The sequence below is a fragment of the Salmo salar genome, chromosome ssa03 (genome assembly GCF_905237065.1).
Source record: "Salmo salar chromosome ssa03, Ssal_v3.1, whole genome shotgun sequence".
Lineage (NCBI taxonomy): Eukaryota > Metazoa > Chordata > Actinopteri > Salmoniformes > Salmonidae > Salmo > Salmo salar.
Window position 1 is genome coordinate 28942061 of NC_059444.1, and position 24026 is coordinate 28966086.

The 24026-nt window shown below is 41.0% G+C and overlaps 1 protein-coding gene across 2 annotated transcripts; it reads right to left on the reverse strand.

Annotated features, from left to right (window-relative positions):
• Positions 1-1793: 1793 nt before the first annotated feature.
• Positions 1794-22453, reverse strand: LOC106599662 (vacuolar protein sorting-associated protein 4B). 2 transcript variants are annotated; one of them, XM_014190947.2, is made up of 13 exons: positions 22266-22453; positions 21175-21286; positions 11736-11836; positions 10043-10154; positions 9502-9652; positions 9320-9378; positions 8027-8146; positions 7609-7765; positions 7240-7388; positions 7047-7128; positions 4746-4965; positions 3855-3995; positions 1794-3707 (listed from the first exon to the last, which is right to left on the reverse strand). In XM_014190947.2, exons 1-13 carry the CDS (start codon positions 22284-22286, stop codon positions 3606-3608), a joined length of 1527 nt encoding a protein of 508 aa, XP_014046422.1. In that variant the 5' UTR covers positions 22287-22453; the 3' UTR covers positions 1794-3605. The 2 variants fall into 2 exon arrangements, with proteins under 2 accessions (XP_014046422.1, XP_014046425.1); XM_014190950.2 differs by lacking the exons at positions 11736-11836; positions 21175-21286; positions 22266-22453 and adding an exon at positions 11167-11419.
• Positions 22454-24026: the final 1573 nt, after the last annotated feature.

A 24026-nucleotide genomic window follows, 5' to 3' on the forward strand; every position in this document is an offset into this window, starting at 1 on the left:
TTTTACCGGTGTGCTTGAAATACCCGGATGTATTGCAATATACTGAACAAGACTGGTTACTCGCATCAATGCCTCTGTCTCGTCATTTAACATTCAAACATGTGTCTGCCGTGGTTCTGTGTAGCCTAGTTATGCCAATATATTGGAAACCAGTGTATTGCAGTTCACTTTGTCTTTGATTTAAAATATGAGTAGTAAACAGGGAAACAATGACTCCCACATAGAACATACCTATCGCAAACTGAGTTGGCATAGTTTACAGGGGTCTAAATTCCAGCTAAAAAAAGCGTGCTAGAATATCCTAGAATGGATTGAATAATTTTTCCCCTCATTTACACACAATACCCCATAATGACAAAGCAAAAACAGATTTTTAGACGTGTGCAACAAAAACAATTTCACATTTTGTTGAAGCCCCTTTGGCAGCAACACAACGCTTGGCACACCTGATTTGGGGAGTTTCTCCCATTCTTCTCTGCAGATCCTCAAGCTCTGTCAGGTTGGATGGGGAGCGTTACTGCACAGCTATTTTCCGGTCTCTCCAGAGATCGGGTTCAAGACCGGGCCACTCAAGGACATTCAGAGACTTGTCCTGAAGCCACTCCTGTGTTGTCTTGGCTGTGTGCTTAGGGTCGTTGTGCTGTTGGAAGGTGAACCTTCGCCCCAGTCTGAGGTCCTGAGCGCACTGGAGCAGGTTTTCATCAAGGATCTCTCTGTGCTTTGCTCCGTTCATCTTTCTCGCGATCCTGACTAGTCTCCCAGTCCCTGAAAAACGTCCCCACAGCATGGTGCTGCCACCGCCATGTTTCACCGTAGGGATGGTATTGGCCAGGTGATGAGTGGTGCCTGGTTTCCTCCAGACGTGACACATGGCATTCAGGCCAGAGTTCAATCTTGGTTTTATCCGACTAGAGAATCTTGTTTCTAAACTCCAAACGGGCTGTCATGTTTTTCCTGAGCAGTGGCTTCCGTCTGGCCACTCGACAATAAAGGCTAATTGGTGGAGTGCTGCAGAGATGGTTGTCCTTAGAAAGGTCACTAATCTCCACAGAGGAACTCTGGAGTTCTGTCAGAGTGACCATCAGGCTCTTGGTCACCTCCCTGACCAAGTCCTTTCTCCCCCGATTGCCCAGTTTGGCCAGCTCTTGGAAGAGTCTAAAATTCCTTAGACCTAACGGCTTTGTTTTTGCTCTGACATGCACTGTCAACTGTGGCACCTTTTATATAGACAGGTGTGTGCCTTTCCAAATCATGTCCAATCAATTGTATTTACCACAGGTGGACTCCAATCAAGTTGTAGAAACATCAAGGATGATCAATGGAAACAGGATGCACCTGAGCTCAATTTTGAGTCTCATAGGAAAGGGTCTGAATGCCTATGTAAATAAGGTATTTCAATAAAACATTTTTTTTTAGCTTTGTCAATATGGGGTATTGTGTTGATTGATGAGGAACATTTTTGAAATCTATTTTAGAATAAGACCGTAATGTAACAATGTGGAAAAAGTGAAGGGGTCTGAATACGCTGTATATCATTGTGTCAAGGCATATGAAGTAACAGGATGTATAGAGCAAACAAGGCAATTATCACAACACATAGGTTGTAATATGGCTTTTTTTTCTGGCTTGGCTTCCCCAGTGATTTTACCCACGCACTGCTACTGGCACACCTTTTCTACCTACATGACAATAAGAATAGTTATATCCTCAATGTTGTCAAGTGAGAGATTGGCATTTGTGCAGATTCCTTTGAATCCTCCACCTGGAACTTGAGACAATACTTTACAAATATGTAAAATCTTAATATTACTTTTATTTACATATGCATGGCAAAGAAATTCTGATTCTGACTTTTCCACTCACTGATATACCGTATCATTCTCTACACATGTTTTACAGTAAAGTGAAGACCACACCAAAGACGTCCCCAACACTTTGAAATTCTTAAGAATACCAACACAAAGAGCAGAGATATACAACCTCTAAAAGCCAGTTTACATGAAATGTGCAAATATATATTTCATAGCATCGATGACAAAATACACAATATAGCTGTGTCTTACTGGATATCAACTTCCAAATAAAAAAATGAACCAAACAAAAAAACGATGTATATGATCTTGCTGCTAGTTTAGAAGGCACATGGTGCGCATTGCCACTTAAAATGGCCACATCTTAAAGGTAGTAAGCAAGTACCTGCATTCCAATGCAATAACAAAAAGGACATGATGCCATGAGGGTGTTCTTCTGTGCCTAAAATGCCAATTTCAGGCTACCTACAAAATTCCATTCACACCAAAATATCAGTCGCGTTGTTTCTTCAACACTGTTAGACAGTTTGACTGGATCTCAGTACGGCATCGTTTCTTTCTAGTAGTTCTTGTTAGGAAGATCAGCAAAAGGGTTACACGAGGGAAATATGTAGGGTGTGTGGATGGTCAGGAAAAAAAGTATTGAATCCTTGACTATATTATAAAGGTTTTTCTGGTCCAGTAACTTTGGTGATTCTGGCAGTTTGAATCATAATGACAATGAACAAACACAGAGTAGCCTTTCTTCTGTCCCAAAGGCACCTTCCATCCAGAGTGTGTAAATTATTCTAACCATAGCTGAAGCCCCACAAATGTCTGTATGTAGAATGACATACGTACAGATGCAGGATCTTAATTTGATCAGTTCTTCAGAGCAGGAAAATAATCCTGCAGCAACAGGTGTTGATACATTTTCCTTAGGGCAAATCAAATGACATTTTAAAGTGGAAATTACAAATTGAGAAGCATTTTTAAACCTTGAATACACCAGAAGTTTGCATTTCCTGCAACAGAGTGATCAAATTAAGATACTACACCTGTACATTTGCTGTGCTTCAATTATCCAAACCAATGTAATTCTCATCACCTTGAGACTACGTCATAAATTCCACCAATAATATTTGAAAAATATCCTGTGCAAGCACAACGGCATGCATTGTTAGTTTCATTCTCTTCAGACCAAAGAGCTATACATCTCCATAAACTATCTACTATAAAAGGATATTCATATCTTATTTGTACAAAAAGCAGTGGAATGTATGGGTACACTGAAAAATGAGGTGCAATTTGATTGAAGAAAAGTGGATGGGTACTTGGAAAATTAGCTCAGATATTTATTGGGCAAGTTAAATAAGCACTCTACACAAAGAGAAGCATTCTAATTTTGTTAACATGCTTGTATCGGCAACTTCCAGATCAAACTCCCATTGACTTCAAAGCATGATGTATGCAAATGCTCGAGTTGAGCATTGTTTACATATTAGGATTCAGCCCAAGGTGCTGCACCAATGGTCCTAATTGCCATGTAGCTTTCCATTCACCAATCAAGTCTACCTCAGACATGTGAAGAGATCCATAATCCTTTAGACATGGGGAGCATCTAAGAAAATACCAGTCTTTGTTTAACCCCTTGTGGCCAATAGACAAGCTCAGTCGAGCTATATTTCTATTAGTAGAGCAGTCATGTGATAAGCCAACAGAGCCTGACGGGGAGAGTGGGAAAAAGACGGAGAGGAGAGAAGGAACACTTGACCATCAATAATATTTGCTTTGGTTCGGCTCAAATGACCCAATTTAGCCCTCCTGTCCAAAGTCCTCTGTGAATTTTCTCAGTTTGTCCAAATCCTGATCGTTGACTGTTGGCTTTGTGCTGGTCAGGGACCTCAGCATATCAGACTGCAAAGAATAAAAATAGAGACATGATCAAAAGGTTATTCAACAGTCTTGTTTTCCCAGAAACATTACCATTGAGGCGGGGAAACGGATAACTGAATAATATTAATAAAGTATTATTAATAACTGAATTATTTTTTACACACTCACCATACAAACAACTGGCTCACATAGCTTTTCCCCAGGGACTTCCATCCATGTCATCTCGATGCCGTTCGGGTCTCCTGGGGAGCATGGGGTCAAAAGGTCATCTACCACGATGTTGGGGTTGTCTCTCGATGGCCCTCGTACCTTCAATAACAATGTAATTTGCAGTGTTACAAATTAAACTCAACAGCTGCACCGTTGAGAGCATCTTGACTGGCTGCGTCACCACTTGGTATGGCAAATGCTTGGCATCCCACTGCTAGGCACTACAGAGGGTAGTGCGTACAGCACTGGGGCCGAGCTCCCTGCCATCCAGGACCTCTATACCAGGCGGTGTCAGAGGCCCTAAAAAGCTTCAAAGACTCCAGCCACCCAAGTCATAGACTGTTCTCTCTGCTACAGCACGGCAAGCGGTACCGATGCATCAAGTCTGGAACCAACAGGACCCTGAACAGCTTCTAACCCCAGGCCAAACACTGCTTAATAGTTAACCAATAGCTACCCCAACTATCTGCATTAACCCTCTTGACTCATCACATACGCTGCTGCTACTGTTAATTATCTATCCTGTTGCCTAGTCACTTTATCCCTACCTATATGTACATATCTACCTCAATTACCTCGTACCCCTGCACATCGACTCGGTACTGGTACCCTGTGTAAATACACAATGAGTAACAATAACATGGCTATTTATTCCTTGTGTTATTATTTTTTTATTATTTATATTTTTTTCCTCACTGTGTTGTTGGGAAGGGCCCGTAAATAAGAATTTCCCTGTTAGTCTACACTGGTTTGTTTATGAAGCATGTGACAAATAAAATTTGATATAAAGATCATCACTGAAGAATAAATAGACAACGTTATTCAATGGTCGTCATTATGGAGACGTACCCGCTTGAAGTGAGTGGCTGATTGAACTTTTCTGACTGGTTGCATAAGCGCGTCTCTGACGATGACGCTGACGTCAGCCCCTGAGTACCCGTCTGTCTTCTTTCCCAGGGTGACAAAGTCAGAGTCGTTGAGGCTGGTGGGGGTGGCGCCCAGGTGGAGCTTGAACATGAAGGTGCGGGCGTGTTCCTCTGGCAGGGGGATGTAGATCCTCTTCTCAAACCTGAGATAATTAAGGATGAGTTGTACTGAATGTATCACACATACTCTACAGGAAGAAGCATACATCTACAGTGGGGGAAAAAAGTATTTGATCCCCTGCTGATTTTGTACGTTTCCCCACTTACAAAGAAATGATCAGTCTATAATTTTAATGGTAGGTTTATTTGAACAGTGAGAGACAAAATAACAAAAAAATCCAGAAAAACGCATGTCAAAAATGTTATAAAATTATTTGCATTTTAATGAGGGAAATAAGTATTTGACCCCTCTGCAAAACATGACTTAGTACTTGGTGGCAAAACCCTTGTTGGCAATCACAGAGGTCAGACGTTTCTTGGTCTTCCCTGTGGCTCAGTTGGTAGAGCATGGTGTTTGCAACGCCAGGGTTGTGGGTTCGATTCCAACGGGGGGGGCCAGTACAAAAAAGAATGCATGAAATGAAATGTATGCATTCACTACTGTAAGTCGCTCTGGATAAGAGCGTCTGCTAAATGACAAATGTAAAAATGTAAATGTAAATGTTGTAGTTAGCCACCAGGTTTGCACACATCTCAGGAGGGATTTTGTCCCACTCCTCTTTGCAGATCTTCTCCAAGTCATTAAGGTTTCGAGGCTGACGTTTGGCAACTCGAACCTTCAGCTCCCTCCACAGATTTTCTATGGGATTAAGGTCTGGAGACTGGCTAGGCCACTCCAGGACCTTAATGTGCTTCTTCTTGAGCCACTCCTTTGTTGCCTTGGCCGTGTGTTTTGGGCCATTGTCATGCTGGAATACCCATCCACAACCCATTTTCAATGAGCCTGGCTGAGGGAAGGATGTTCTCACCCAAGATTTGATGGTACATGGCCCCGTCCATCGTCCCTTTGATGCGGTGAAGTTGTCCTGTCCCCTTAGCAGAAAAACACCCCCAAAGCATAATGTTTCCACCTCCATGTTTGACGGTGGAGATGGTGTTCTTGGGGTCATAGGCAGCATTCCTCCTCCTCCAAACACAGCGAGTTGAGTTGATGCCAAAGAGCTCCATTTTGGTCTCAGCTGACCACAACACTTTCACCCAGTTGTCCTCTGAATCATTCAGATGTTCATTGGCAAACTTCAGATGGGCGTGTATATGTATTCTTAAGCAGGGGGACCTTGTGGGCACTGCAGGATTTCAGTCCTTCACGGCGTAGTGTGTTACCAATTGTTTTCTTGGTGACTATGGTCCCAGCTGCCTTGAGATCATTGACAAGATCCTCCCGTGTAGTTCTGGGCTGATTCCTCACCGTTCTCATGATCATTGCAACCCCACGAGGTGAGATCTTGCATGGAGCCCCAGGCCGAGGGATATTGACAGTTCTTTTCGGTTTCTAATCGATGTTGTCACCTTCTCACCAAGCTGCTTGGCGATGGTCTTGTAGCCCATTCCAGCCTTGTGTAGGTCTACAATCTTGTCCCTGACATCCTTGGAGAGCTCTTTGCTCTTGGCCATGGTGGAGAGTTTGGAATCTGATTGATTGCTTCTATGGACAGATGTCTTTTTTACAGTTAACAAGCTGCGGTTAGGAGCACTCCCTTTAACAATGTGCTCCTAATCTCAGCTCGTTACCTGTATAAAAGAAACCTGGGAGCCAGAAATCTTTCTGATTGAGAGGGGGTCAAATACTTATTTCCCTCATTAAAATGCAAATCAATTTATAACATTTTTGACATGCGTTTCTCTGAATTTTTTTGTTGTTATTCTGTCTATCACTGTTCAAATAAACCTACCATTAAAATTATAGACTGATCCTTTCTTTATCAATGGGCAAACGTACAAAATCAGCAGGGGATCAAATACTTCCCCCCCCCCACTGTACATCCCCTACATCTACAGGGTAGGTCTGAGCAGCAACAAAAAGCTAAGAAGCAGTGCTGCTGAGTCACAGTTTTCTAACTTCAGTCCAGTGTGTTCACGGTATCCCTAATCACGTTCAATCTGAGTGGTAAAAGTGATCATACATTTTTATGGCTATGGTGTCACAGTCAAGAATCATAAAGGACAAGTTATTGTGTACACTGTTGAGATGGTAGGCTAAGCCAGTGTAAGAATGTGACATTACCGTCTTCTGATAGCAGAGTCCAACGTCCAAGGGATGTTGGTGGCCCCTAGCACCAGTACACCATCGTTGTCATTCCCAACCCCTGTGGAAAAATTCTCATTAACCATTTACAACCATTTTCACTTAATATGAGCAAAACACCAATACAGTTCACTATAATATCCAGATACATATTGTTTTCTGGCTCTCTCACCCTGCATCTGAACCAGGAACTCTGTCTTGATGCGGCGAGCTGCCTCACTCTCATTCTCACTCCTGGAGCCACACAGCGAGTCTATCTCATCTATGAAGATGATGGAGGGCTTGTGCTCCCGTGCAAGGGTGAACAAGTTCTTTACCAACCTGGAGAGGAGAAAGGAGCATCAACATCAAGGTGAGCAGTATCCGGGACACAGATTAAACCTAATACTGGACTATAATAATCTATTAAATTTGCTTTTTAGTCCAGGACTAGGCTTAATATTAGGTCTAAATTACAAACAGATTAAAACAGCAGCATTGAACTTTACGCCTCTCCACAATTAATCCCCCATGTTTCCCTGGATTAAGAGTAAAATCTCACTTTTCACTCTCTCCCAGCCACTTGGATACCAGGTCAGATGAGGAGATGGAAAAGAAGGTGGAGTTGTTGGCCTCTGTGGCCACAGCTTTAGCCAGGTAGGATTTTCCTGTTCCAGGAGGACCGAAGAGTAGGATCCCCCTCCATGGCGTTCTTTTGCCTGACAGACAGAGGTTGTTGGGAGAGGTCGTGAATAACATTGGGGCAGAAATAGACTAAGCTTTTCATTTACAAATGAATGAAGGGTAATAACCAATTGACTGTATACTATGCAAGAATGGATGGATTCATTTATTTTCAGTATATTCCTAAGGCCGATCAAATGTTCCAACAGTGGAGGTTTCAGCATGTTTTTCATACATTCAAAATTGTTCTTTCATCATTTCTTCTGTGGCGATCTGAGGCAGTAACACTATGTTACCTGTGAAAAGATGTGGGAATTTGATTGGCAAAATAACAGCTTCTTTCAGGGCTTCTTTGGCTCCCTCTAATCCGGCAACATCATTCCACTTGATGTTTGGCTTTTCCATAACGATAGCCCCTGAAAAACACATCCAGTATGATGGGAACATACAAATCATTTTACAGTGAAGGAAAATTATCAGATACCTTCATGTGAAAATCTAATAATACAGTGCCTTGCAAAGGTGTTCACCCCCTTGGCGTTTTTCATATTTTTGTTGCATTACAACATGTAATTTTAATTTATTTTTATGTGGATTTCATGTAATGGACATATACAAAATAGTCAAAATTGGTGAAGTAAAATGAAAAAAATAACTTGTTAAAAAAATTCAAAGAAATAAAAAACGAAAAAGTGGTGTGTGCATTTGTATCCATCCCCTTAGCGATGAAGCCCCTAAATAAGATCTGGTGCAACCAATTACCTTCAGAAGTCACATAATTAGCTAAATAAAGTCCACCTGTGTGCAATCTAAGTGTCACATGATCTCAGTATGTATACACCTGTTCTGAAAGGCCCCAGTGTCTGCAACACCACTAAGCGGCACTATGAAAACCAAGGAGCTCTCCAAACAGGTCAGGGACAAAGTTACAGATCAGGGTTGGGTTATAAAACAATATCTGAAACTTTGAACATCCCACAGAGCACCATTAAATCCATTATTAAGAAATGGAAAGAATATGGCACCACAAAAAACCTGCTAAGAGAGGGCCGCCCACCAAAACTCACAGACCAGGCAAGGAAGGCATTAATCAGAGAGGCAACAAAGATAACTCCTTCAGGGTTATCCCTCAAAGCTTGGGATAACGGGCAAAAATATTGGGCAAAAATCCCAGTGGCTAGATGTGCCAAGCTTAGAGACTTGCAGCTGTAATTGCTGCAAAAGATGGCTCTACAAAGTATTGAATTTGGGGGGGTGAATAGTTATGCATGCGCAAGTTCAGTTTTTTTGTCTTGTTTGTTTCACCAAAAATATTTATCATCTTCAAAGTGGTAGGCATGTTGTGTAAATCAAATGATACAACCCCCCCCCCCCCAAAATACATTTTAATTCCAGGTTGTAAGGCAACAAAATAGGAAAAATGCCAAGGGGGGTGAATACTTTCACACGCCATTGTAAACGAGTTAGACATCTCAACGGGATATGGTAAAGTGGAAATGAGCCAAATAACCTGTGTCACAATTTTATAGTATGTCAGTGTTGTGATACAAGAAGTGGAACTACCACAGTATGTCAGTGATATAACTAACCTGAAAGTTGGTTCTGAAACTTCTTTTTTTCTGGGTTGTCTCCTTCATCACTCTCATTCCTGCACAATAATAATCCACATAGGTTGACTCATCACATTCCAAATCACTCTGTATAACAGGCTAAACCCTCCCCACACATAGCAAAGCCTCATTCCACGCACAAAGCCTGCTCCTGCACACACCCTTTGTCATCAGCTTGGGATTCCTTCACAGGCTTGGCAGGTGGAGCCTTCTCTTTCTTCTTCAGGTATTCTTTGAGCTTCTCTGCTCTGTCCAGGTACTCAGCACACTTGGCCCTGATGCTCTGTTTGGCTTTGTCGCCCTGGGATTCATCTGGCAGGAGAGAAATGGACAAATTCTATTAAATACCATATGAAGAATCTGTTTTTATTTAGAAAATGTATGAATAAATCAATTACAGTAATCTCCCCTAGACTATATGACATTCTGTGAAATGGAAAAATGATGCATTCTGCTGATAAGTAGAAGTAGACACTGGACAGAGAACACATTCATCAGATAGGTTCCAATAGTTTTGCCCAGATACCTTTGACAGGTCACTACTGTAGTGAGATTCTAAAATGGTCCCCATTAGCCTAAATGAGACAGAGGTGGTGATATAAACAACTCCACACAAACCAATGGACTGAACAATCCAGAGACTATTACAACCCTAAAAGAAAAAAGAGCATTATGCAAATATCCCGTTGTCTTAAAGCATACATTTCACTACGTGTAGGAAGTACTGAACAGCTTGTTGGTATAAACGCAGGGCCTCGTCGTAATTCTGAGCTTTATCCTCCTGGGCCGCCTTGCTGGCCAGATCTATGGCTTTCTGAAAAACAGGGATGAGAACATTATGAAAAAACAAATTAAAAGGATTCGCTGCAAGATAAGTTTGATCTGGTCAATCAGAATTAACTCTTCGATGCAATGGCATAACACAAGCACATGCTTCTAGTTACTGTAATTAGAATTAAGTACAGTAACTTACTATATATCAAAAACATTGACCCATATGCAAGGTTTTATGTACATTTTAGTCATTTAGCAGACGCTCTTATCCAGAGCGACTTACAGTAGTAAATGCATACATTTCATGCATTTTTTTTGGTACTATGTAGAGCTACAGTTGTGTATGTGGATGTTCCATGAAGTGCTACATGGCACATGCATAGCTCAAAATGTGACCACCTGTAAGACAGAGTATGTTGCAATTTCACTTCCTACAAAAAGTTTGACTGACAGGAAAGACATGACTAAATCAAATAGGCTAATCTAATTAACATATTCAGACAGTAAACTTAGCTAACGTTAGCTATATCAACAATCAGCTCACGACACTAGCTTTGTGATTAGACAGATAGCTAGCTAATGGCAGTTAGTTAAAACATTATCATGGTACTTGGTTGCTATTCAAATTTCGGATTGTCTCGTCTTGGCCTTGTTGAGGAGGGGAGCACATTTAGAACTAAAATGAACCGGTCAATTTTGCAAGCTGCTAGCAAACGTTGAAGCTATCAAAGCAAGCGGATGTTAGTTAGCTAACCATCTTCAATCAGGCTTAAAATAACTTGATAGTAACTGCTGTCCTTTCAAGTTGGCGAGCTCGAAGCAAACAAAAAACAACAATTCCGCTAGCTAGCGTCCGAGCTAACAAGTTAGCGTATTACCGTAGCCAGATAGATAGCAATCACAGTTAGCTAACGACACTTAGAAAAAGAATAATCACCGTAGAGCTACAAATAATAGTTAGTTCGCTAACTAGTGCCATGCTAACTGGGTGGTTTGTCATTTTGCTAACTACTAGCTACTGTAGCTATCCAACGTTAGCTTTCCCAATTTACCTGTAAATTGTTGTTGGCAGCCATATGATTACTTGTAAAAAAAAATTAAACAATGCAACGAACAGGCCCTTTATTTGTTAATACTTAAATCGCAGCCCGTCAAAGTCGATATTCAAGCCTTTTATCAGATCTTTGAATAACTATACATTAAATAAATACAAAATAATACACTTCCGCGTTATGAGATACGGAGTTGATTCTCTTAGAATTCTCACGTGACCGGGGAATGTCCCCGTCATTCATAGACGCACCCATATCTGTGTGGCAATACAATGTTGTAGAGGGATGAAATGTCAAATGTGTAGGATTAGGATCATGTTGACATGTGAAGGATATGCACAATGCAGAGGGCACATCTCCTATTAGCTATATCCTTACCTCCACAGAGTTGCCAGTCAGATTAATGGTAAAATGTAAATCCAATTAGCCTGACATAGGCCTACACTGGCATTTACATTGGACCATAGAATTAGGAATTCGTAATTTAATTGAATCTCTATGCATTGGGCAACGTTAATGACCGACATTTTAGCCTAAATTGTTTATAGAATGTTCCACTGTCTAATTACCTCTTTATTTTCTATATACTCCTGTAGTTCTTCCACTCTGTCCAGGTACAGTTTACACTTTTCCCTGATCTTCTGGTTGCCCTCTTTACCCTGTGGTTCACCTGAGGAGAGGAGTTAAGTTGTTGACGGTTACACAGGTTATTGTAGTTTCGGCCTGATGACTCAAACGGAATTCTTCCACTGCTCTTTGTTCGCTACATATTTTGTGGTGATGTCAAAATGAGTGGTGTTGTACAAAATAAAGTCATCAGTGATTGGATCATCTCTAACCAATCAGAGTATCAAAGCCAATGACACATTTCCAAAACCAGCTTTATCCATGTGTGTTCTGGCTCTGACCCAAACCCATTGTTTTCTGGGACCAATAAGAATGGTTAGAATGTGTTCGCATTCTAGAGATCCTAGGGGAGATACTCAGATCCACTTTTGATATTCTGGATTTCCCCTGATTATCTGTGGGTTAAAATGGAAATAAAAGTATTATCTGAGTTTTTCAGGGGCGAAAGACACTGTCTACCGGTGGGTTAGATATAAATAGCTTTGCTAACGGTGTCCCCACAGCCTCCTGCCTGCAGTGTATCGTGGTCCTCCTAGCTAGCAAGCTAGGACACAGTGTCCTTCGCTCCAGCCTGCAGAACTCCTGACCTTGCCGTCGTTAACAGATGAACAGAACTGCGGGAAGGCAATGCCTGACAGGTGGGGGCAAAGGACACTGTCTACCGGTGTTCTAGATACTCTACCGGTGTTTTAGCCGTTGTCTTCTTCTGTGGGGTTTATCAGCGGTTGGCATCCAACGTCATGGTGCATTACCGCCACTTACTGTACTGGAGTGCCCCCTTTTCCCACCTGTGTACCGGAGTCCTTGCTTAAAAATGGACCAATAGAAGTATAAAGAGGGGGTTCCTGCAGATTTAGGAATACCTTCATGCAGGAACGATCCGAATTGCTGCCACAATTGCAACCTTCTCCCAGAGCAAGGAGTTTGGGTAGCCAGACAAAGGGTAGGCTGCACATCACATGATAATCCCTGACATGCCAATATCCATCCTTCCTCTCTGTGTAGGCTACTACTGCTAAATACTCCCCTTATGGCTAGCACCGTCTCCAGTTATTTTTGAATCTCCAGCTAAATTATTTCCTTCAGTTTGTACATACATTTTGATACTTTGTTTACTTCATGTTTGTGTTGGCCCTTCTCGAGCTCTGCTCCTACAGATCCGTATGTGCCCACCCGCGGATGCTTGAGAAGTGTGTACCTCTTTTTCCCCAGAGTCTTGTCATTTTGTCAATTTATTATTATTTTTAAATATTTTATTTAGATTTATCAAGGGATGCTGCAGCACCCTCAGCACCCCTACTTCCCGTGGCTATGAGCCTGTCTTTCATATTGAAAATGTACCTACCGGTCTGCTTGAGAAAGGCCTTTTAATATTCTTAATATTCTGTTTCTAGATGTTTAAATAGTCTTTAGCTTGTAAAGGAGGTTTCAACCAATTAATTGGTTATGTAGCCTACACCTCTGCTTGTTGAGGCTATGGCTGTGTTCCACAGCTAAAGCGAGGCGACGCAACAACCAATGGTCATCGATTGACATACTGAGGGGATTCGATTTATCTGGCCCGGCGCCTGGTTAGGCGTGTTTTGCACCGGGTGAAAGTTGACTGCATTGGATTTGGAACCGGGCTGCCTCCTGGGTGTGAGCCAGGTTCTCTGCTCTGTCCGATGGCGAAGTCGGCTCAAAACAAAAGTGATGTAATTAAGCATGTGTAGTAATAAGTAGGATTCTGTGTTTTCCCATGCAAAAGTGATTGCTTTTGATAATAATGCTTTATCTGCCTTCCCTATGATAATTAGCTTGAAAATTCAAACATATATTTTATGGAAAAGAGGTGTATGTTTATGGACAATGCCTTATGCTGCCTTGTTAGCATCATGCATCATGACTGTGCGGTGCAGATTACTGTTTGATTTGAGAAGGATGCTCCTTCCTCACAGCTTTTGCCCGTTCACGTCACGGGCCATAGACCGGTGCTCTGCGGCTCAGCATAATCCAATCCGCCCAATGCAATAACATATGATGTGGTTAGCTGATAGGTATACTTAAAATACCTATCCAAGCGTTGTAAGAGCTGTCTGCCAAATCCTGCCGTTGGCTTTGCCCAGGTAGTGGCTCAAGGTTTACACGCTTTGCCAGTGTTCTGTAAACTCTGAAGGGGAGAGTTCTCAGAGTAGGCCACATGTTGGTAGACTGTATGTATTTTGTTTTACAGTAGGCCATACTTGTCTGTTTCCTTACTCCAAATTCCTGATTTTGGAATGTGTTCAATTTGATTTTGATTTCTGTAGACAAACATTTTTTGTTCATTGTTTATTGCCTATTTTGCTGACAGGCTATTAGCTAGGACTACTTCTACACTACAACTTCTAGGCCTACCACCATTTTTACACCTTGCCTCGTGTCTTCTTACCGTAAGACACACATTTATATTTTTACTAAACTATTTTGTTTCATATAAAACAAGTATCATTCCATACTCCATTTGGTATATCAGATCATTTTAATGCCTCCATAGCCTAGGTAGGCTACCACAAAGTGGCCATTGTTTTAGGCCTAGTCATCAGTAAGTAGCAGGCAAAATACATGCTGTAAATATGTATTTCCTGAATCAGCGTGCAAGAACAAATTGATATTCACAGACAGAGACTGGAATAGATTGCAATTGATGCCTTTCCGTCTGTCATTTGCACTGCTAGCTACAGAATTGTAATGGGATACGGTAACATGGGCAAACTCACCCCCTTGGGTAACTTGCCCCCTGCCTGTAACTCTCAGAGAAACCACTTTATGTCACAAAAATGTTTCTAACACTTTCCCTGGCTGCCACTACTCTTGGCTAATAAATCAGACTTTTACCAATACTTGATATAGGGGAGAGTGGGATAAGTTAAGCCAAAGGGGTAAGCTGAGCCACAACCATCCATGTTTCTAAACCATACCCACAATTAATAATTTGACCAAATATTTAGGAAGAGGTCATCATTTCATGGAGTCTCTGAAGGGAGAAACCACATGGAAAAAGTGATAAGCAAGTTAGGTCCCAAAAACAGATTTTCACCAAGTCAAATTAAGGTTAGAGGTTTCATGATGCTTGTATCTAAACCAAAGTAGATCATTTTATGATGGTTCCATACATCAGTTGGGGTTTCTATAAGCTTCAATTAGGTCCTAACCCTAGCATGAAAGTGCATCGTTGTAGCTGTGTGGGCTAATATAGTCAAAATGTTTGCTTTGGTTGAGCCAATGGCATGTTGAGCAAATTGAAGTGTTCGCTTCCCAGGTGTAATGCAAGGCTGGAATATGAGGCAACAACAGGGCCTGTTAAACATAATTTTTTTTAAAGTACAAGTGTTTGTTAGGTGTTAACCCTGTGTTAAAATATGCTTAAAATGACTAAAAGACAAAAAGTGATTGTGATTGTGTTGAATTATATTGGGAAATGAAGATAGACATGTTTTTTAAAAGTTGTATTTCATTCAGTACAGAAATGTGTATGTGGTTTAACTTACCCTGGCTCAATTTACCCTATAACGTTACCCGGGGTAAGTTGTGCCAAGAGCACTTTTTTTTGGACAAGCAATGTTTTCAAAACAGTAATGTTTACTTGAATTCTGATTATTTCCAGTGAAAGGCAACATCCTGAAATATATTTAGATACCGAATGATTCTGAACAAATTGCTCAATATACCCCACTTTCCGTACAGTCCGAAACATAGCAATGCAAAATTGTCAGAATGTTGAATAAAATAAAATTGAATTTAAACCGGTTGTCTGTGCGGTTGGTCCTTCAGCAGCATGAAATTTGAGACAAAAGACATACACAAGAAAGTATTGTTTACCCAACTTTTTTTAGCGTTGGCTCTGCCGTTTAAATTTCTATCACCTAGTACATGCGATTTGATTTGAAACCATGTAAGCTCTTGCAGGCTTCGGTTACATGAATGCCTCACATGCATGTACTTCCGTCTTGTGTACGTGCCTTTGCAACGTAAATGTGCGTGGCGTTGCCAACATAATTTGAAGGCATCGCCACGTTTCGTGCCAACCACTACTCTTGCTCAACTAAAAATGTAATCTATCAGGCTAATTGGAGCTCCGTACTGCATCGCCGTGTGCCGGTCAAATTTTGCAACTACGCGGAGGGCTCTGTATAGCTTTGCATTGACATGATTGATTGACAGTAAGTGGGGGGGTCCTGTATAAACACAAACTCCCTTTCTTGACAACAACTCTGCTCCGCGAAGGATGAATGCTCTGACTTCTGCGGAGGCCACATCGTAGTAAATACTGTACGGCCACAGCAGATGTCGGATTGACCATGTAGTGCCTTTTAGGCCTAGCTACATGGCCTGTAACCTGATTAGAAAATAAAGGTGAGAAGTAAGCATATGCAATGAATGCACATTACATTTTTGTCATTTTGCAGACACTCTTATCCAGAGCAACTTACAAGAACAATTAGGGTTAAGTGTCTTGCTCAAGGGCACATTGACAGATTTTTCACCTAGTCAACTCCAGGATTCAAACCAGCAACCTTTCAGTTACTGGCCCAATGCTTTTAACCGCTAGGCTACCTGCCACCCAGGGAGACCGCAACCTTACAAGCCAGAATGTTGAATAAAATTACATTTAAACTTACTCTACCGGTTGTCTGTGAGGTTTGTCCTTCATCTGCTTGAAATTTGAGATAAAATATCCACAGGAAAGTATTGTTTACCCTAATTTTGTTAAAAATGTTGAGCGGCTGAATGAAAAACCCAACAGGTAAAGTACTTTTAAATGTCATTTTATTAAACATTCTGGCTTGTAAGGAACAGATACAGTGAGGGAAAAAAGTATTTGATCCCCTGCTGATTTTGTATGTTTGCCCACTGACAAAGAAATGATCAGTCTATAATTTTAATGGTAGGTTTATTTGAACAGTGAGAGACAGAATAACAACACAAAAATCCAGAAAAACACATGTCAAAAATGTTATAAAATGATTAGCATTTTAATGAGGGAAATAAATATTTGACCCTTCTGCAAAACATGACTTAGTACATGGTGGCAAAACCCAGACGTTTCTTGTAGTTGGCCACCAGGTTTGCACACATCTCAGGAGGGATTTTGTCCCACTCCTCTTTGCAGACCTTCTCCAAGTCATTAAGGTTTCGAGGCTGACGTTTGGCAACTCGAACCTTCAGCTCCCTCCACAGATTTTCTATGGGATTAAGGTCTGGAGACTGGCTAGGCCACTCCAGGACCTTAATGTGCTTCTTCTTGAGCCACTCCTTTGTTGCCTTGGCTGTGTGTTTTGGGTCATTGTCATGCTGGAATACGCATCCACGACCCATTTTCAATGCCCTGGCTGAGGGAAGGAGGTTCTCACCCAAGATTTGACGGTACATGGCCCCGTCCATCGTCCCTTTGATGCGGTGAAGTTGTTCTGTCCCCTTAGCAGAAAAACACCCCCAAAGCATAATGTTTCCACCTCCATGTTTGACGGTGGTGATGGTTTTCTTGGGGTCATAGGCAGCATTCCTCCTCCTCCTCCTCCAAACACGGCGAGTTGAGTTGATGCCAAAGAGCTCCATTTTGGTCTCATCTGACCACAACACTTCACCCAGTTGTCCTCTGAATCATTCATATGTTCATTGACAAACTTCAGATTAGAGGTCGACCGATTATGATTTTTCACCGCCGATACCGATTATTGGAGGGGCAAAAACCCTGGTACCGATTAATCGGCCGATTATTTGTATTTATTTTTTGTAATAATGACAATTACAACAATACTGAATGAACACTTATTTTAACTTAATATAATACATCAATAAAATCAATTTAGCCTCAAATAAATAATGAAACATGTTCAATTTGGTTTAAATAATGCAAAACAAAGTGTTGGAGAAGAAAGTAAAAGTGCAATATGTGCCATGTAAGAAAGCTAATGTTTAAGTGCCTTGCTCAGAACATGGGAACATATGAAAGCTAGTGGTTCCTTTTAACACGAGTCTTCAATATTCCCAGGTAAGAAGTTTTAGGTTGTAGTTATTATAAGAATTATAGGACTATTTCTCTCTATACGATTTGTATTTCATATACCTTTGACTATTGGATGTTCTTATAAGCACTTTAGTATTGCCAGTGTAACAGTATAGCTTCTGTCCCTCTCCTCGCTCCTACCTGGGCTCAAACCAGGAACACATCGACAACAGCCACCCTCGAAGCAGCGTTACCCATGCAGAGCAAGGGAAACAACTACTCCAAGTCTCAGAGCGAGTGGCGTTTGAAACGCTATTAGCGTGCACCCGGCTAACTAGCTAGCCATTTCACATCGGTTACACCAGCCTAATCTTGGGAGTTGATAGGCTTGAACGTTCCAACAGGAATCTGTTCCAAAAAACGTAAAGTAAAAGGTTGCCAACCAACAACGCATACAAAGTAGCAACGCATACAAAGTAGCAACACATACCAACCTAGCTAACTAGCTGCCGAATAGGCATCAACTCACCACGTAACTTATTCTTAATGTTTGTCCATAGGCAAACAGACGCGAGGACAGACATTTTTCGGAATAAACGTGATGAGTGAAAAACGCAATGAAATAGACCACTCCCTACCCGGTATCTTATTCTGCCGCTATACAACTTTGTATGCGTTGTTTTTTGGAAACCTTGTTATTTACGAAGTTTTTGGAATAGATTCCTGTTGGAACGTTCCACAAATTATACCCACCCAGGTTGAAGTCATAAACAGCGCAATGCTTGAAGCACAGCGAAGGGCTGTTTGAATGAATGCTTACGAGCCTGCTGCTGCCTACCACCGCTGACTGCTCTATCAAATCATAGACTTAATTATAATATAATAAACACACAGAAATACGAGCCATAGGTCATTAATATGGTCGAATCCGGAAACTATCATCTCGAAAACAAAAGTTTTTTTCTTTCAGTGACATACGGAACCGTTACGTATTTTATCTAACGGGTGGCTAAGTCTAAATATTCCTGTTAGGCATTGATGTTTATGGTTAGGTACATTGGTGCAACGACAGTACTTTTTTCGCAAATGCGCTTGTTAAATCAACACCCGTTTGTCGAAGTAGGCTGTGATTCAATGAAAATTAACAGGCACCGCATCGATTATATGCAACGCAGGACACGTTAGATAAACTAGTAATATCATCAATCATGTGTAGTTAACTAGTGATTATGTTAAGATTGATAGTTTTTTATAAGTCTAATGCTAGCTAGCAACTTACCTTTGCTTCTTGCTGCCCTCGGGTAACAGGTAGTCAGCCTGTTAGTCCTTGTGGAGTGCAATGTAAGGCAGGTGGTTAGAGCGTTGGACTGGTAACCAAAGGTTGCAAAAACGAATCCCCCCTGAACAAGGCAGTTAACCCCCGTTTCTAGGCCGTCATTGTAAATAAGAATGTGTTCTTAATCGGATTTGCCTAGTTAAATAAAGGTGTAAAAAAAAAAAAAAAAAAAATTAATAGGCAAATTGGTGGCCAAAAATACTGATTACCGATTGTTATGAAAACTTGAAATCGGCCATAATTAATCGGCCATTCCGATTAATCGGTCGACCTCTACTTCAGATGGGTATGTATATGTGCTTTCTTGAGCAGGGAGACCTTGCGTGTGCTGCAGGATTTCAGTCCTTCACGGCGTGGGTTACCAATTGTTTTCTTGGTGACTATGGTCCCAGCTGCCTTGAGATCATTGACAATATCCTCCCATGTAGTTCTGTGCTGATTCCTCACCGTTCTCATGATCATTGCAACTCCACGAGGTGAGATCTTGCATGGAGCCCCAGGCCGAGGGAGATTGACAGTTATTTTGTGCTTCTTCCATTTGCGAATAATCGCACCAACTGTTGTCACCTTCTCATCAAGCTGCTTGGCGATGGTCTTGTAGCCCATTCCAGCCTTGTGTAGGTCTACAATCTTGTCCCTGACATCCTTGGAGAGCTCTTTGGTTTTGGCCACGCTGGAGAGTTTGGAATCTGATTGATTGATTGCTTCTGTGGACAGGTGTCTTTTAAACAGGTAACAAACTGAGATTAGGAGCTCCTAATCTCAGCTCGTTGCCTGTATAAAAGACACCTGGGAGCCAGAAATCTTTCTGATTGAGAGGGGGTCAAATACTTATTTCCCTCATTAAAATGCAAATCATTTTATAACATTTTTGACATGCGTTTTTCTGGATTTTGTTGTTGTTATTCTGTCTCTCACTGTTCACATAAACCTACCATTAAAATTATAGACTGATCATTCATTTCTTTGTCAGTGGGCAAACGTACAAAATCAGCAGGGGATCAAATACTTTTTTCCCTCACTGTACATGACTTTCAGGCATTAGTTTCAGGCTGTATATACAAATTAATTTTGTATTACAGCCTGATTAATCAGACTAGTCCAGGGCCAACTCAGTCATGACTTCCATGGTCAGCCAGTCCAAGAAGATTAGTATTCGACCCAAAATAAATATATAATAAAGGAAACTAATAAAAAGCATGATCAAACTAAAGATTCAAAATCAATTGAAAGGCCTCATCGCCACCAAACAAACCAGCAGCCTCACAACTCTCCCAGGTGGGACACCAACTGACAACAGAGAGGAAGAGGCAAAGTGAGAGGGTCGACTCCGCCCAAAATCTGTTCACTCTGATTAAGTGTTATAGAGTTAAGCATACCAAGTGAAGTGTTTTTGTTTGGGGAGCAATGAGAGAGTGTTGAATTTGGTCAAGATTAAAGTGAATTGCTATTTTGATAGGTGAGGCTTATTTGATTGAATAGAAATTGTATAATGCTTAGGTTGTTACAGGTGTATTGATATGTTTTTCTACAAAAGATAATTGGCTAGCTAGAATGTTCCCACCTGATCTCGTCTCCTTCCCGATAGCTGGATGCCCCTTTGATTTATTTATTAAATAAAAATAAATGTTTCAACTGTAGCCATGTGGCCAACATCCACATGCCACATTTTTACCAAACTAAGATTTTTTTGTGTCAGCAGTTAGACATTTTGCTAAAGGGGGTCTAGTTGCCCCAAATTACCGTAGGTGATGCTCCATACCCCTTACATCTTGGCTAGTGTAAAGTTCAGCAATACAAAATGTGTATTTAATATCTTTCCGATTTTTCTCTGTTTTTTTTGAGAACCATATGCAACTGGATACAGACATTTATAAAATACACTATTCTTCCAAATCAAGAATTAAGAAAGTATCGCCAAGAACAGGTTAGTTGAAAAATTCCTTGCTGAACTTAACACTAGCCAAGCTATAACGGGTTTGGAGGATCAGATCCCATTACAATTCTATAGCTACTGAACAGCATGTCCTGTCCGTATGACATTTGGTCCATTTCTTCAGGAGCGATGGTTACATACGTTTTACAATGTGCAGGAAGCACTTGACAGCGTGTTGGTAAGATTTGATAGCCTCCGTGTAGTTCCCAGCCTGGTCCTCCTGGGAGGCTTTCTGTGCTACAGCTATAGCTTTCTGAAATGAGAGTGTGAGAAGGATGAGTTGGGCAGAAAGGAGTGGTAGAGAGAGGGATGAGTTGAGCAGAAAGGAGTGGTAGAGAGAGGGATGACTTGGGCAGAAAGGAGTGGTAGACAGAGGGATGAGTTGGGCAGAAAAGTGTAGGAGAGAGGGAGGAGTGTGGCAGAAGAAAGTAGGAGGAGTTGGGCACTGCTGCTACTCAGTCACAGCATCATTCACTGTCACTGTTCATCACACAGTCTCCTATTATGTCTACATTCATTGCTTCATTTGAGTGAGACATTTTTGTCATTTAGCAGATGCTCTTATCCAGAGCAAGTTTGGTTAAGTGCCTTGCCCAAGGGCACATCAACAGATTTTTCACCTAGTCGGCTTGGGGATTCAAACTAGTGACCTTGAGGTTACTAGCCCAATGTTCTTAACCTTTAGGCTACCTGACAAGACAGACTCATAACATTCTTATGCTCTGATTAGATCATGGAATACATGGGGATGGAGCATCAGCATCACAAGCCACTACCGAATTTCTCTTAGCTGTGTTAAAGTGAAACACTATTTTAAGTGGCTCGCAATGGCTTTATTTGGCTCTGGAACAAGCTGTTGTCCAGCAGATTTATCTCAAATGTGGGAGCTCATCTTTGTTAATGAAACCAACAGCTGTAGTGTAGCGATTGCATGGACAGTACAAATTCACAATAGACCTTCTCTTTATAACATACTGTACTATTTTAGTTTGTTTGAATGTAAGTTAACAAGTTGATCAGCTTCTCAAAAGTGACAACACAGCACTAATACAAGAAACACACGCTTGACTACAGTTCTATGATGACACTGGCCCCAAGACGGCTTGACAGTCTCACTCTGACAAGTGGAATCAAACTCATAGGCCCATAAACATCCACTACTAATTTACAAGAAAGCATAGATGTGTCTACCAAGATAAAGTCCTATTTAAATGAATAGTCAGTCACTTTACCTGTAAATTTGTTGGCTCCATGGGAAGTTTTCAGGCAGTCAGTTGCTACTGAGAACCAACACAGTCTGAGCCCCTTGATATTTCTGTTTCGTTTACCCACCCAGCCATTAACTTGTTGCTTATCTCACAGGCTCGTCACAGCAGACATGCGTCTGAGAGACTTTCCTGTAGAAAAGAATGACAACAATGCTGAGGGCTGAGACTGAGACCCGCCTGCCTGTGAGTCATAATGACAAGCTTGTTATGCAAGTATAGTCAACAGTCCAGGAAAACATTCACAGTAGGATAATAGGCTAACATTATTAACCTTATTAGCTTTCTCCTGTATCTGTCCTTTATGCAAAGGGGAAGTTTAAAACTCCCCTAGAGGGGATAAAACAGAGAAAAAAGTCAACATCAAATCCAAATAAAGTGCCAGGGTAAAGGAATGTAGTAATCAGTGGTGTAAAGTACTTAAGTAAAAATACTTTAAAGTACTACTTAAGTAGTTTTTTGGGGTATCTGTACTTTACTTTACTATTTCTATTTTTGACAACTTTTACTTTTACTTCACTACATTCCTAAAGAAAATAATGTACTTTTTAATCCATACATTTTCCCTGACACCCAAAAGTACTCGTTTCATTTGAATGCTTAGCAGGAAAGGAAAATGGTCCAATTCATGCACTTATCCCTGGTCATCCCTACTGCTTCTGATCTGGCGGAATCACTAAACACAAATGCTTCGTTTGTAAATTATGTCTGAATGTTGGGAGTGCACCCCTGGCTATCCCTAAATAAATAAAAAAACAAGAAAATGGTGCCGTCTGGTTTGCTTAATATAAGGATTTATAAATGATTTATACTTTTACTTTTGATACTTAAGTATATTTTAGCAATTCAAATTACTTTTGATTCTTAAGTATATTAAAAACCAAATACTTTTAGACTTACTCAAGTAGTATTTTACTGGGTGACTTTCACTTTTACTTTAGTTATTTTCTATTAAGGTATCTTTACTTTTACTCAAGTATTACAATTGGGTACTTTTTCCACCACTGGTAGTAAGTACATAATATTTTTATTTTACCCTTATTTTACCAGATCTACCGGTGTGAGGTCATCAACAGCAACAGGATTAAACACAGCGAGTGTCCTGATCTAAAACATGATATAGAAGCTCCTGTTGCCCTGGGATGTCAGGGATGTGACACTGCAGCAGTGCTGTGTGTTTTGTGCTCGGGAGTGCTGTAAATTGCCCTCTTGTCAGACTCGTGGTGTAGATCTCCACAAGGTGTCGCTCTAGGACCAGTGGTTTGTGATAATGATGGGAACTCGATGCCTCAAGTGTTTTTTTTTAGGTAGACTACTGCCTGTCCTGTAGTATGGGTAATGCAGTTAGTGAATATTGTACTTGCAAAGAATAGTCCACAGTGGGAGAAGATAGGACATATTATCTGAACAGCACATTATTTATGTTGCCCAATTGAATAGATAAACCAAATGTGTAATTTGACTAATTCTGTAGGGGATAGAATCTGTTGATAATCCACTATGTTCAGACCCTGCACATATTCACTAAACCTGGCACTGGAAATAGCAAAGGTATGCAGGAGAAGGGAGTGTGTCTCTGGATGAATCTGGGTTGGGTGTGGCTCAGTATGGCAGTCTGTTTTTGGATGGGATTGATGGATTTTTTTTTTAACATTGCCAGTTACATTCCAGTTTTTCTCTCTGTCAACAATTGTTCATGCAGTCTATTTTATTTGAAGCAAATCAAAT

What these genes read in the sequence shown, in the direction of transcription:
- LOC106599662 (XM_014190947.2), bottom strand. Translation starts at nt 22,286, where the DNA reads ATGGAGCCAACAAATTTACAG. An exon ending in AGTATATAGAAAATAAAGAG is followed by an intron (nt 10,155 to 11,735) that starts GTAATTAGACAG and finishes CCTGTTTTTCAG; the next exon opens with AAAGCCATAGATCTGGCCAG. An exon ending in ATTCCCACATCTTTTCACAG is followed by an intron (nt 7,766 to 8,026) that starts GTAACATAGTGT and finishes TCTGTCTGTCAG; the next exon opens with GCAAAAGAACGCCATGGAGG.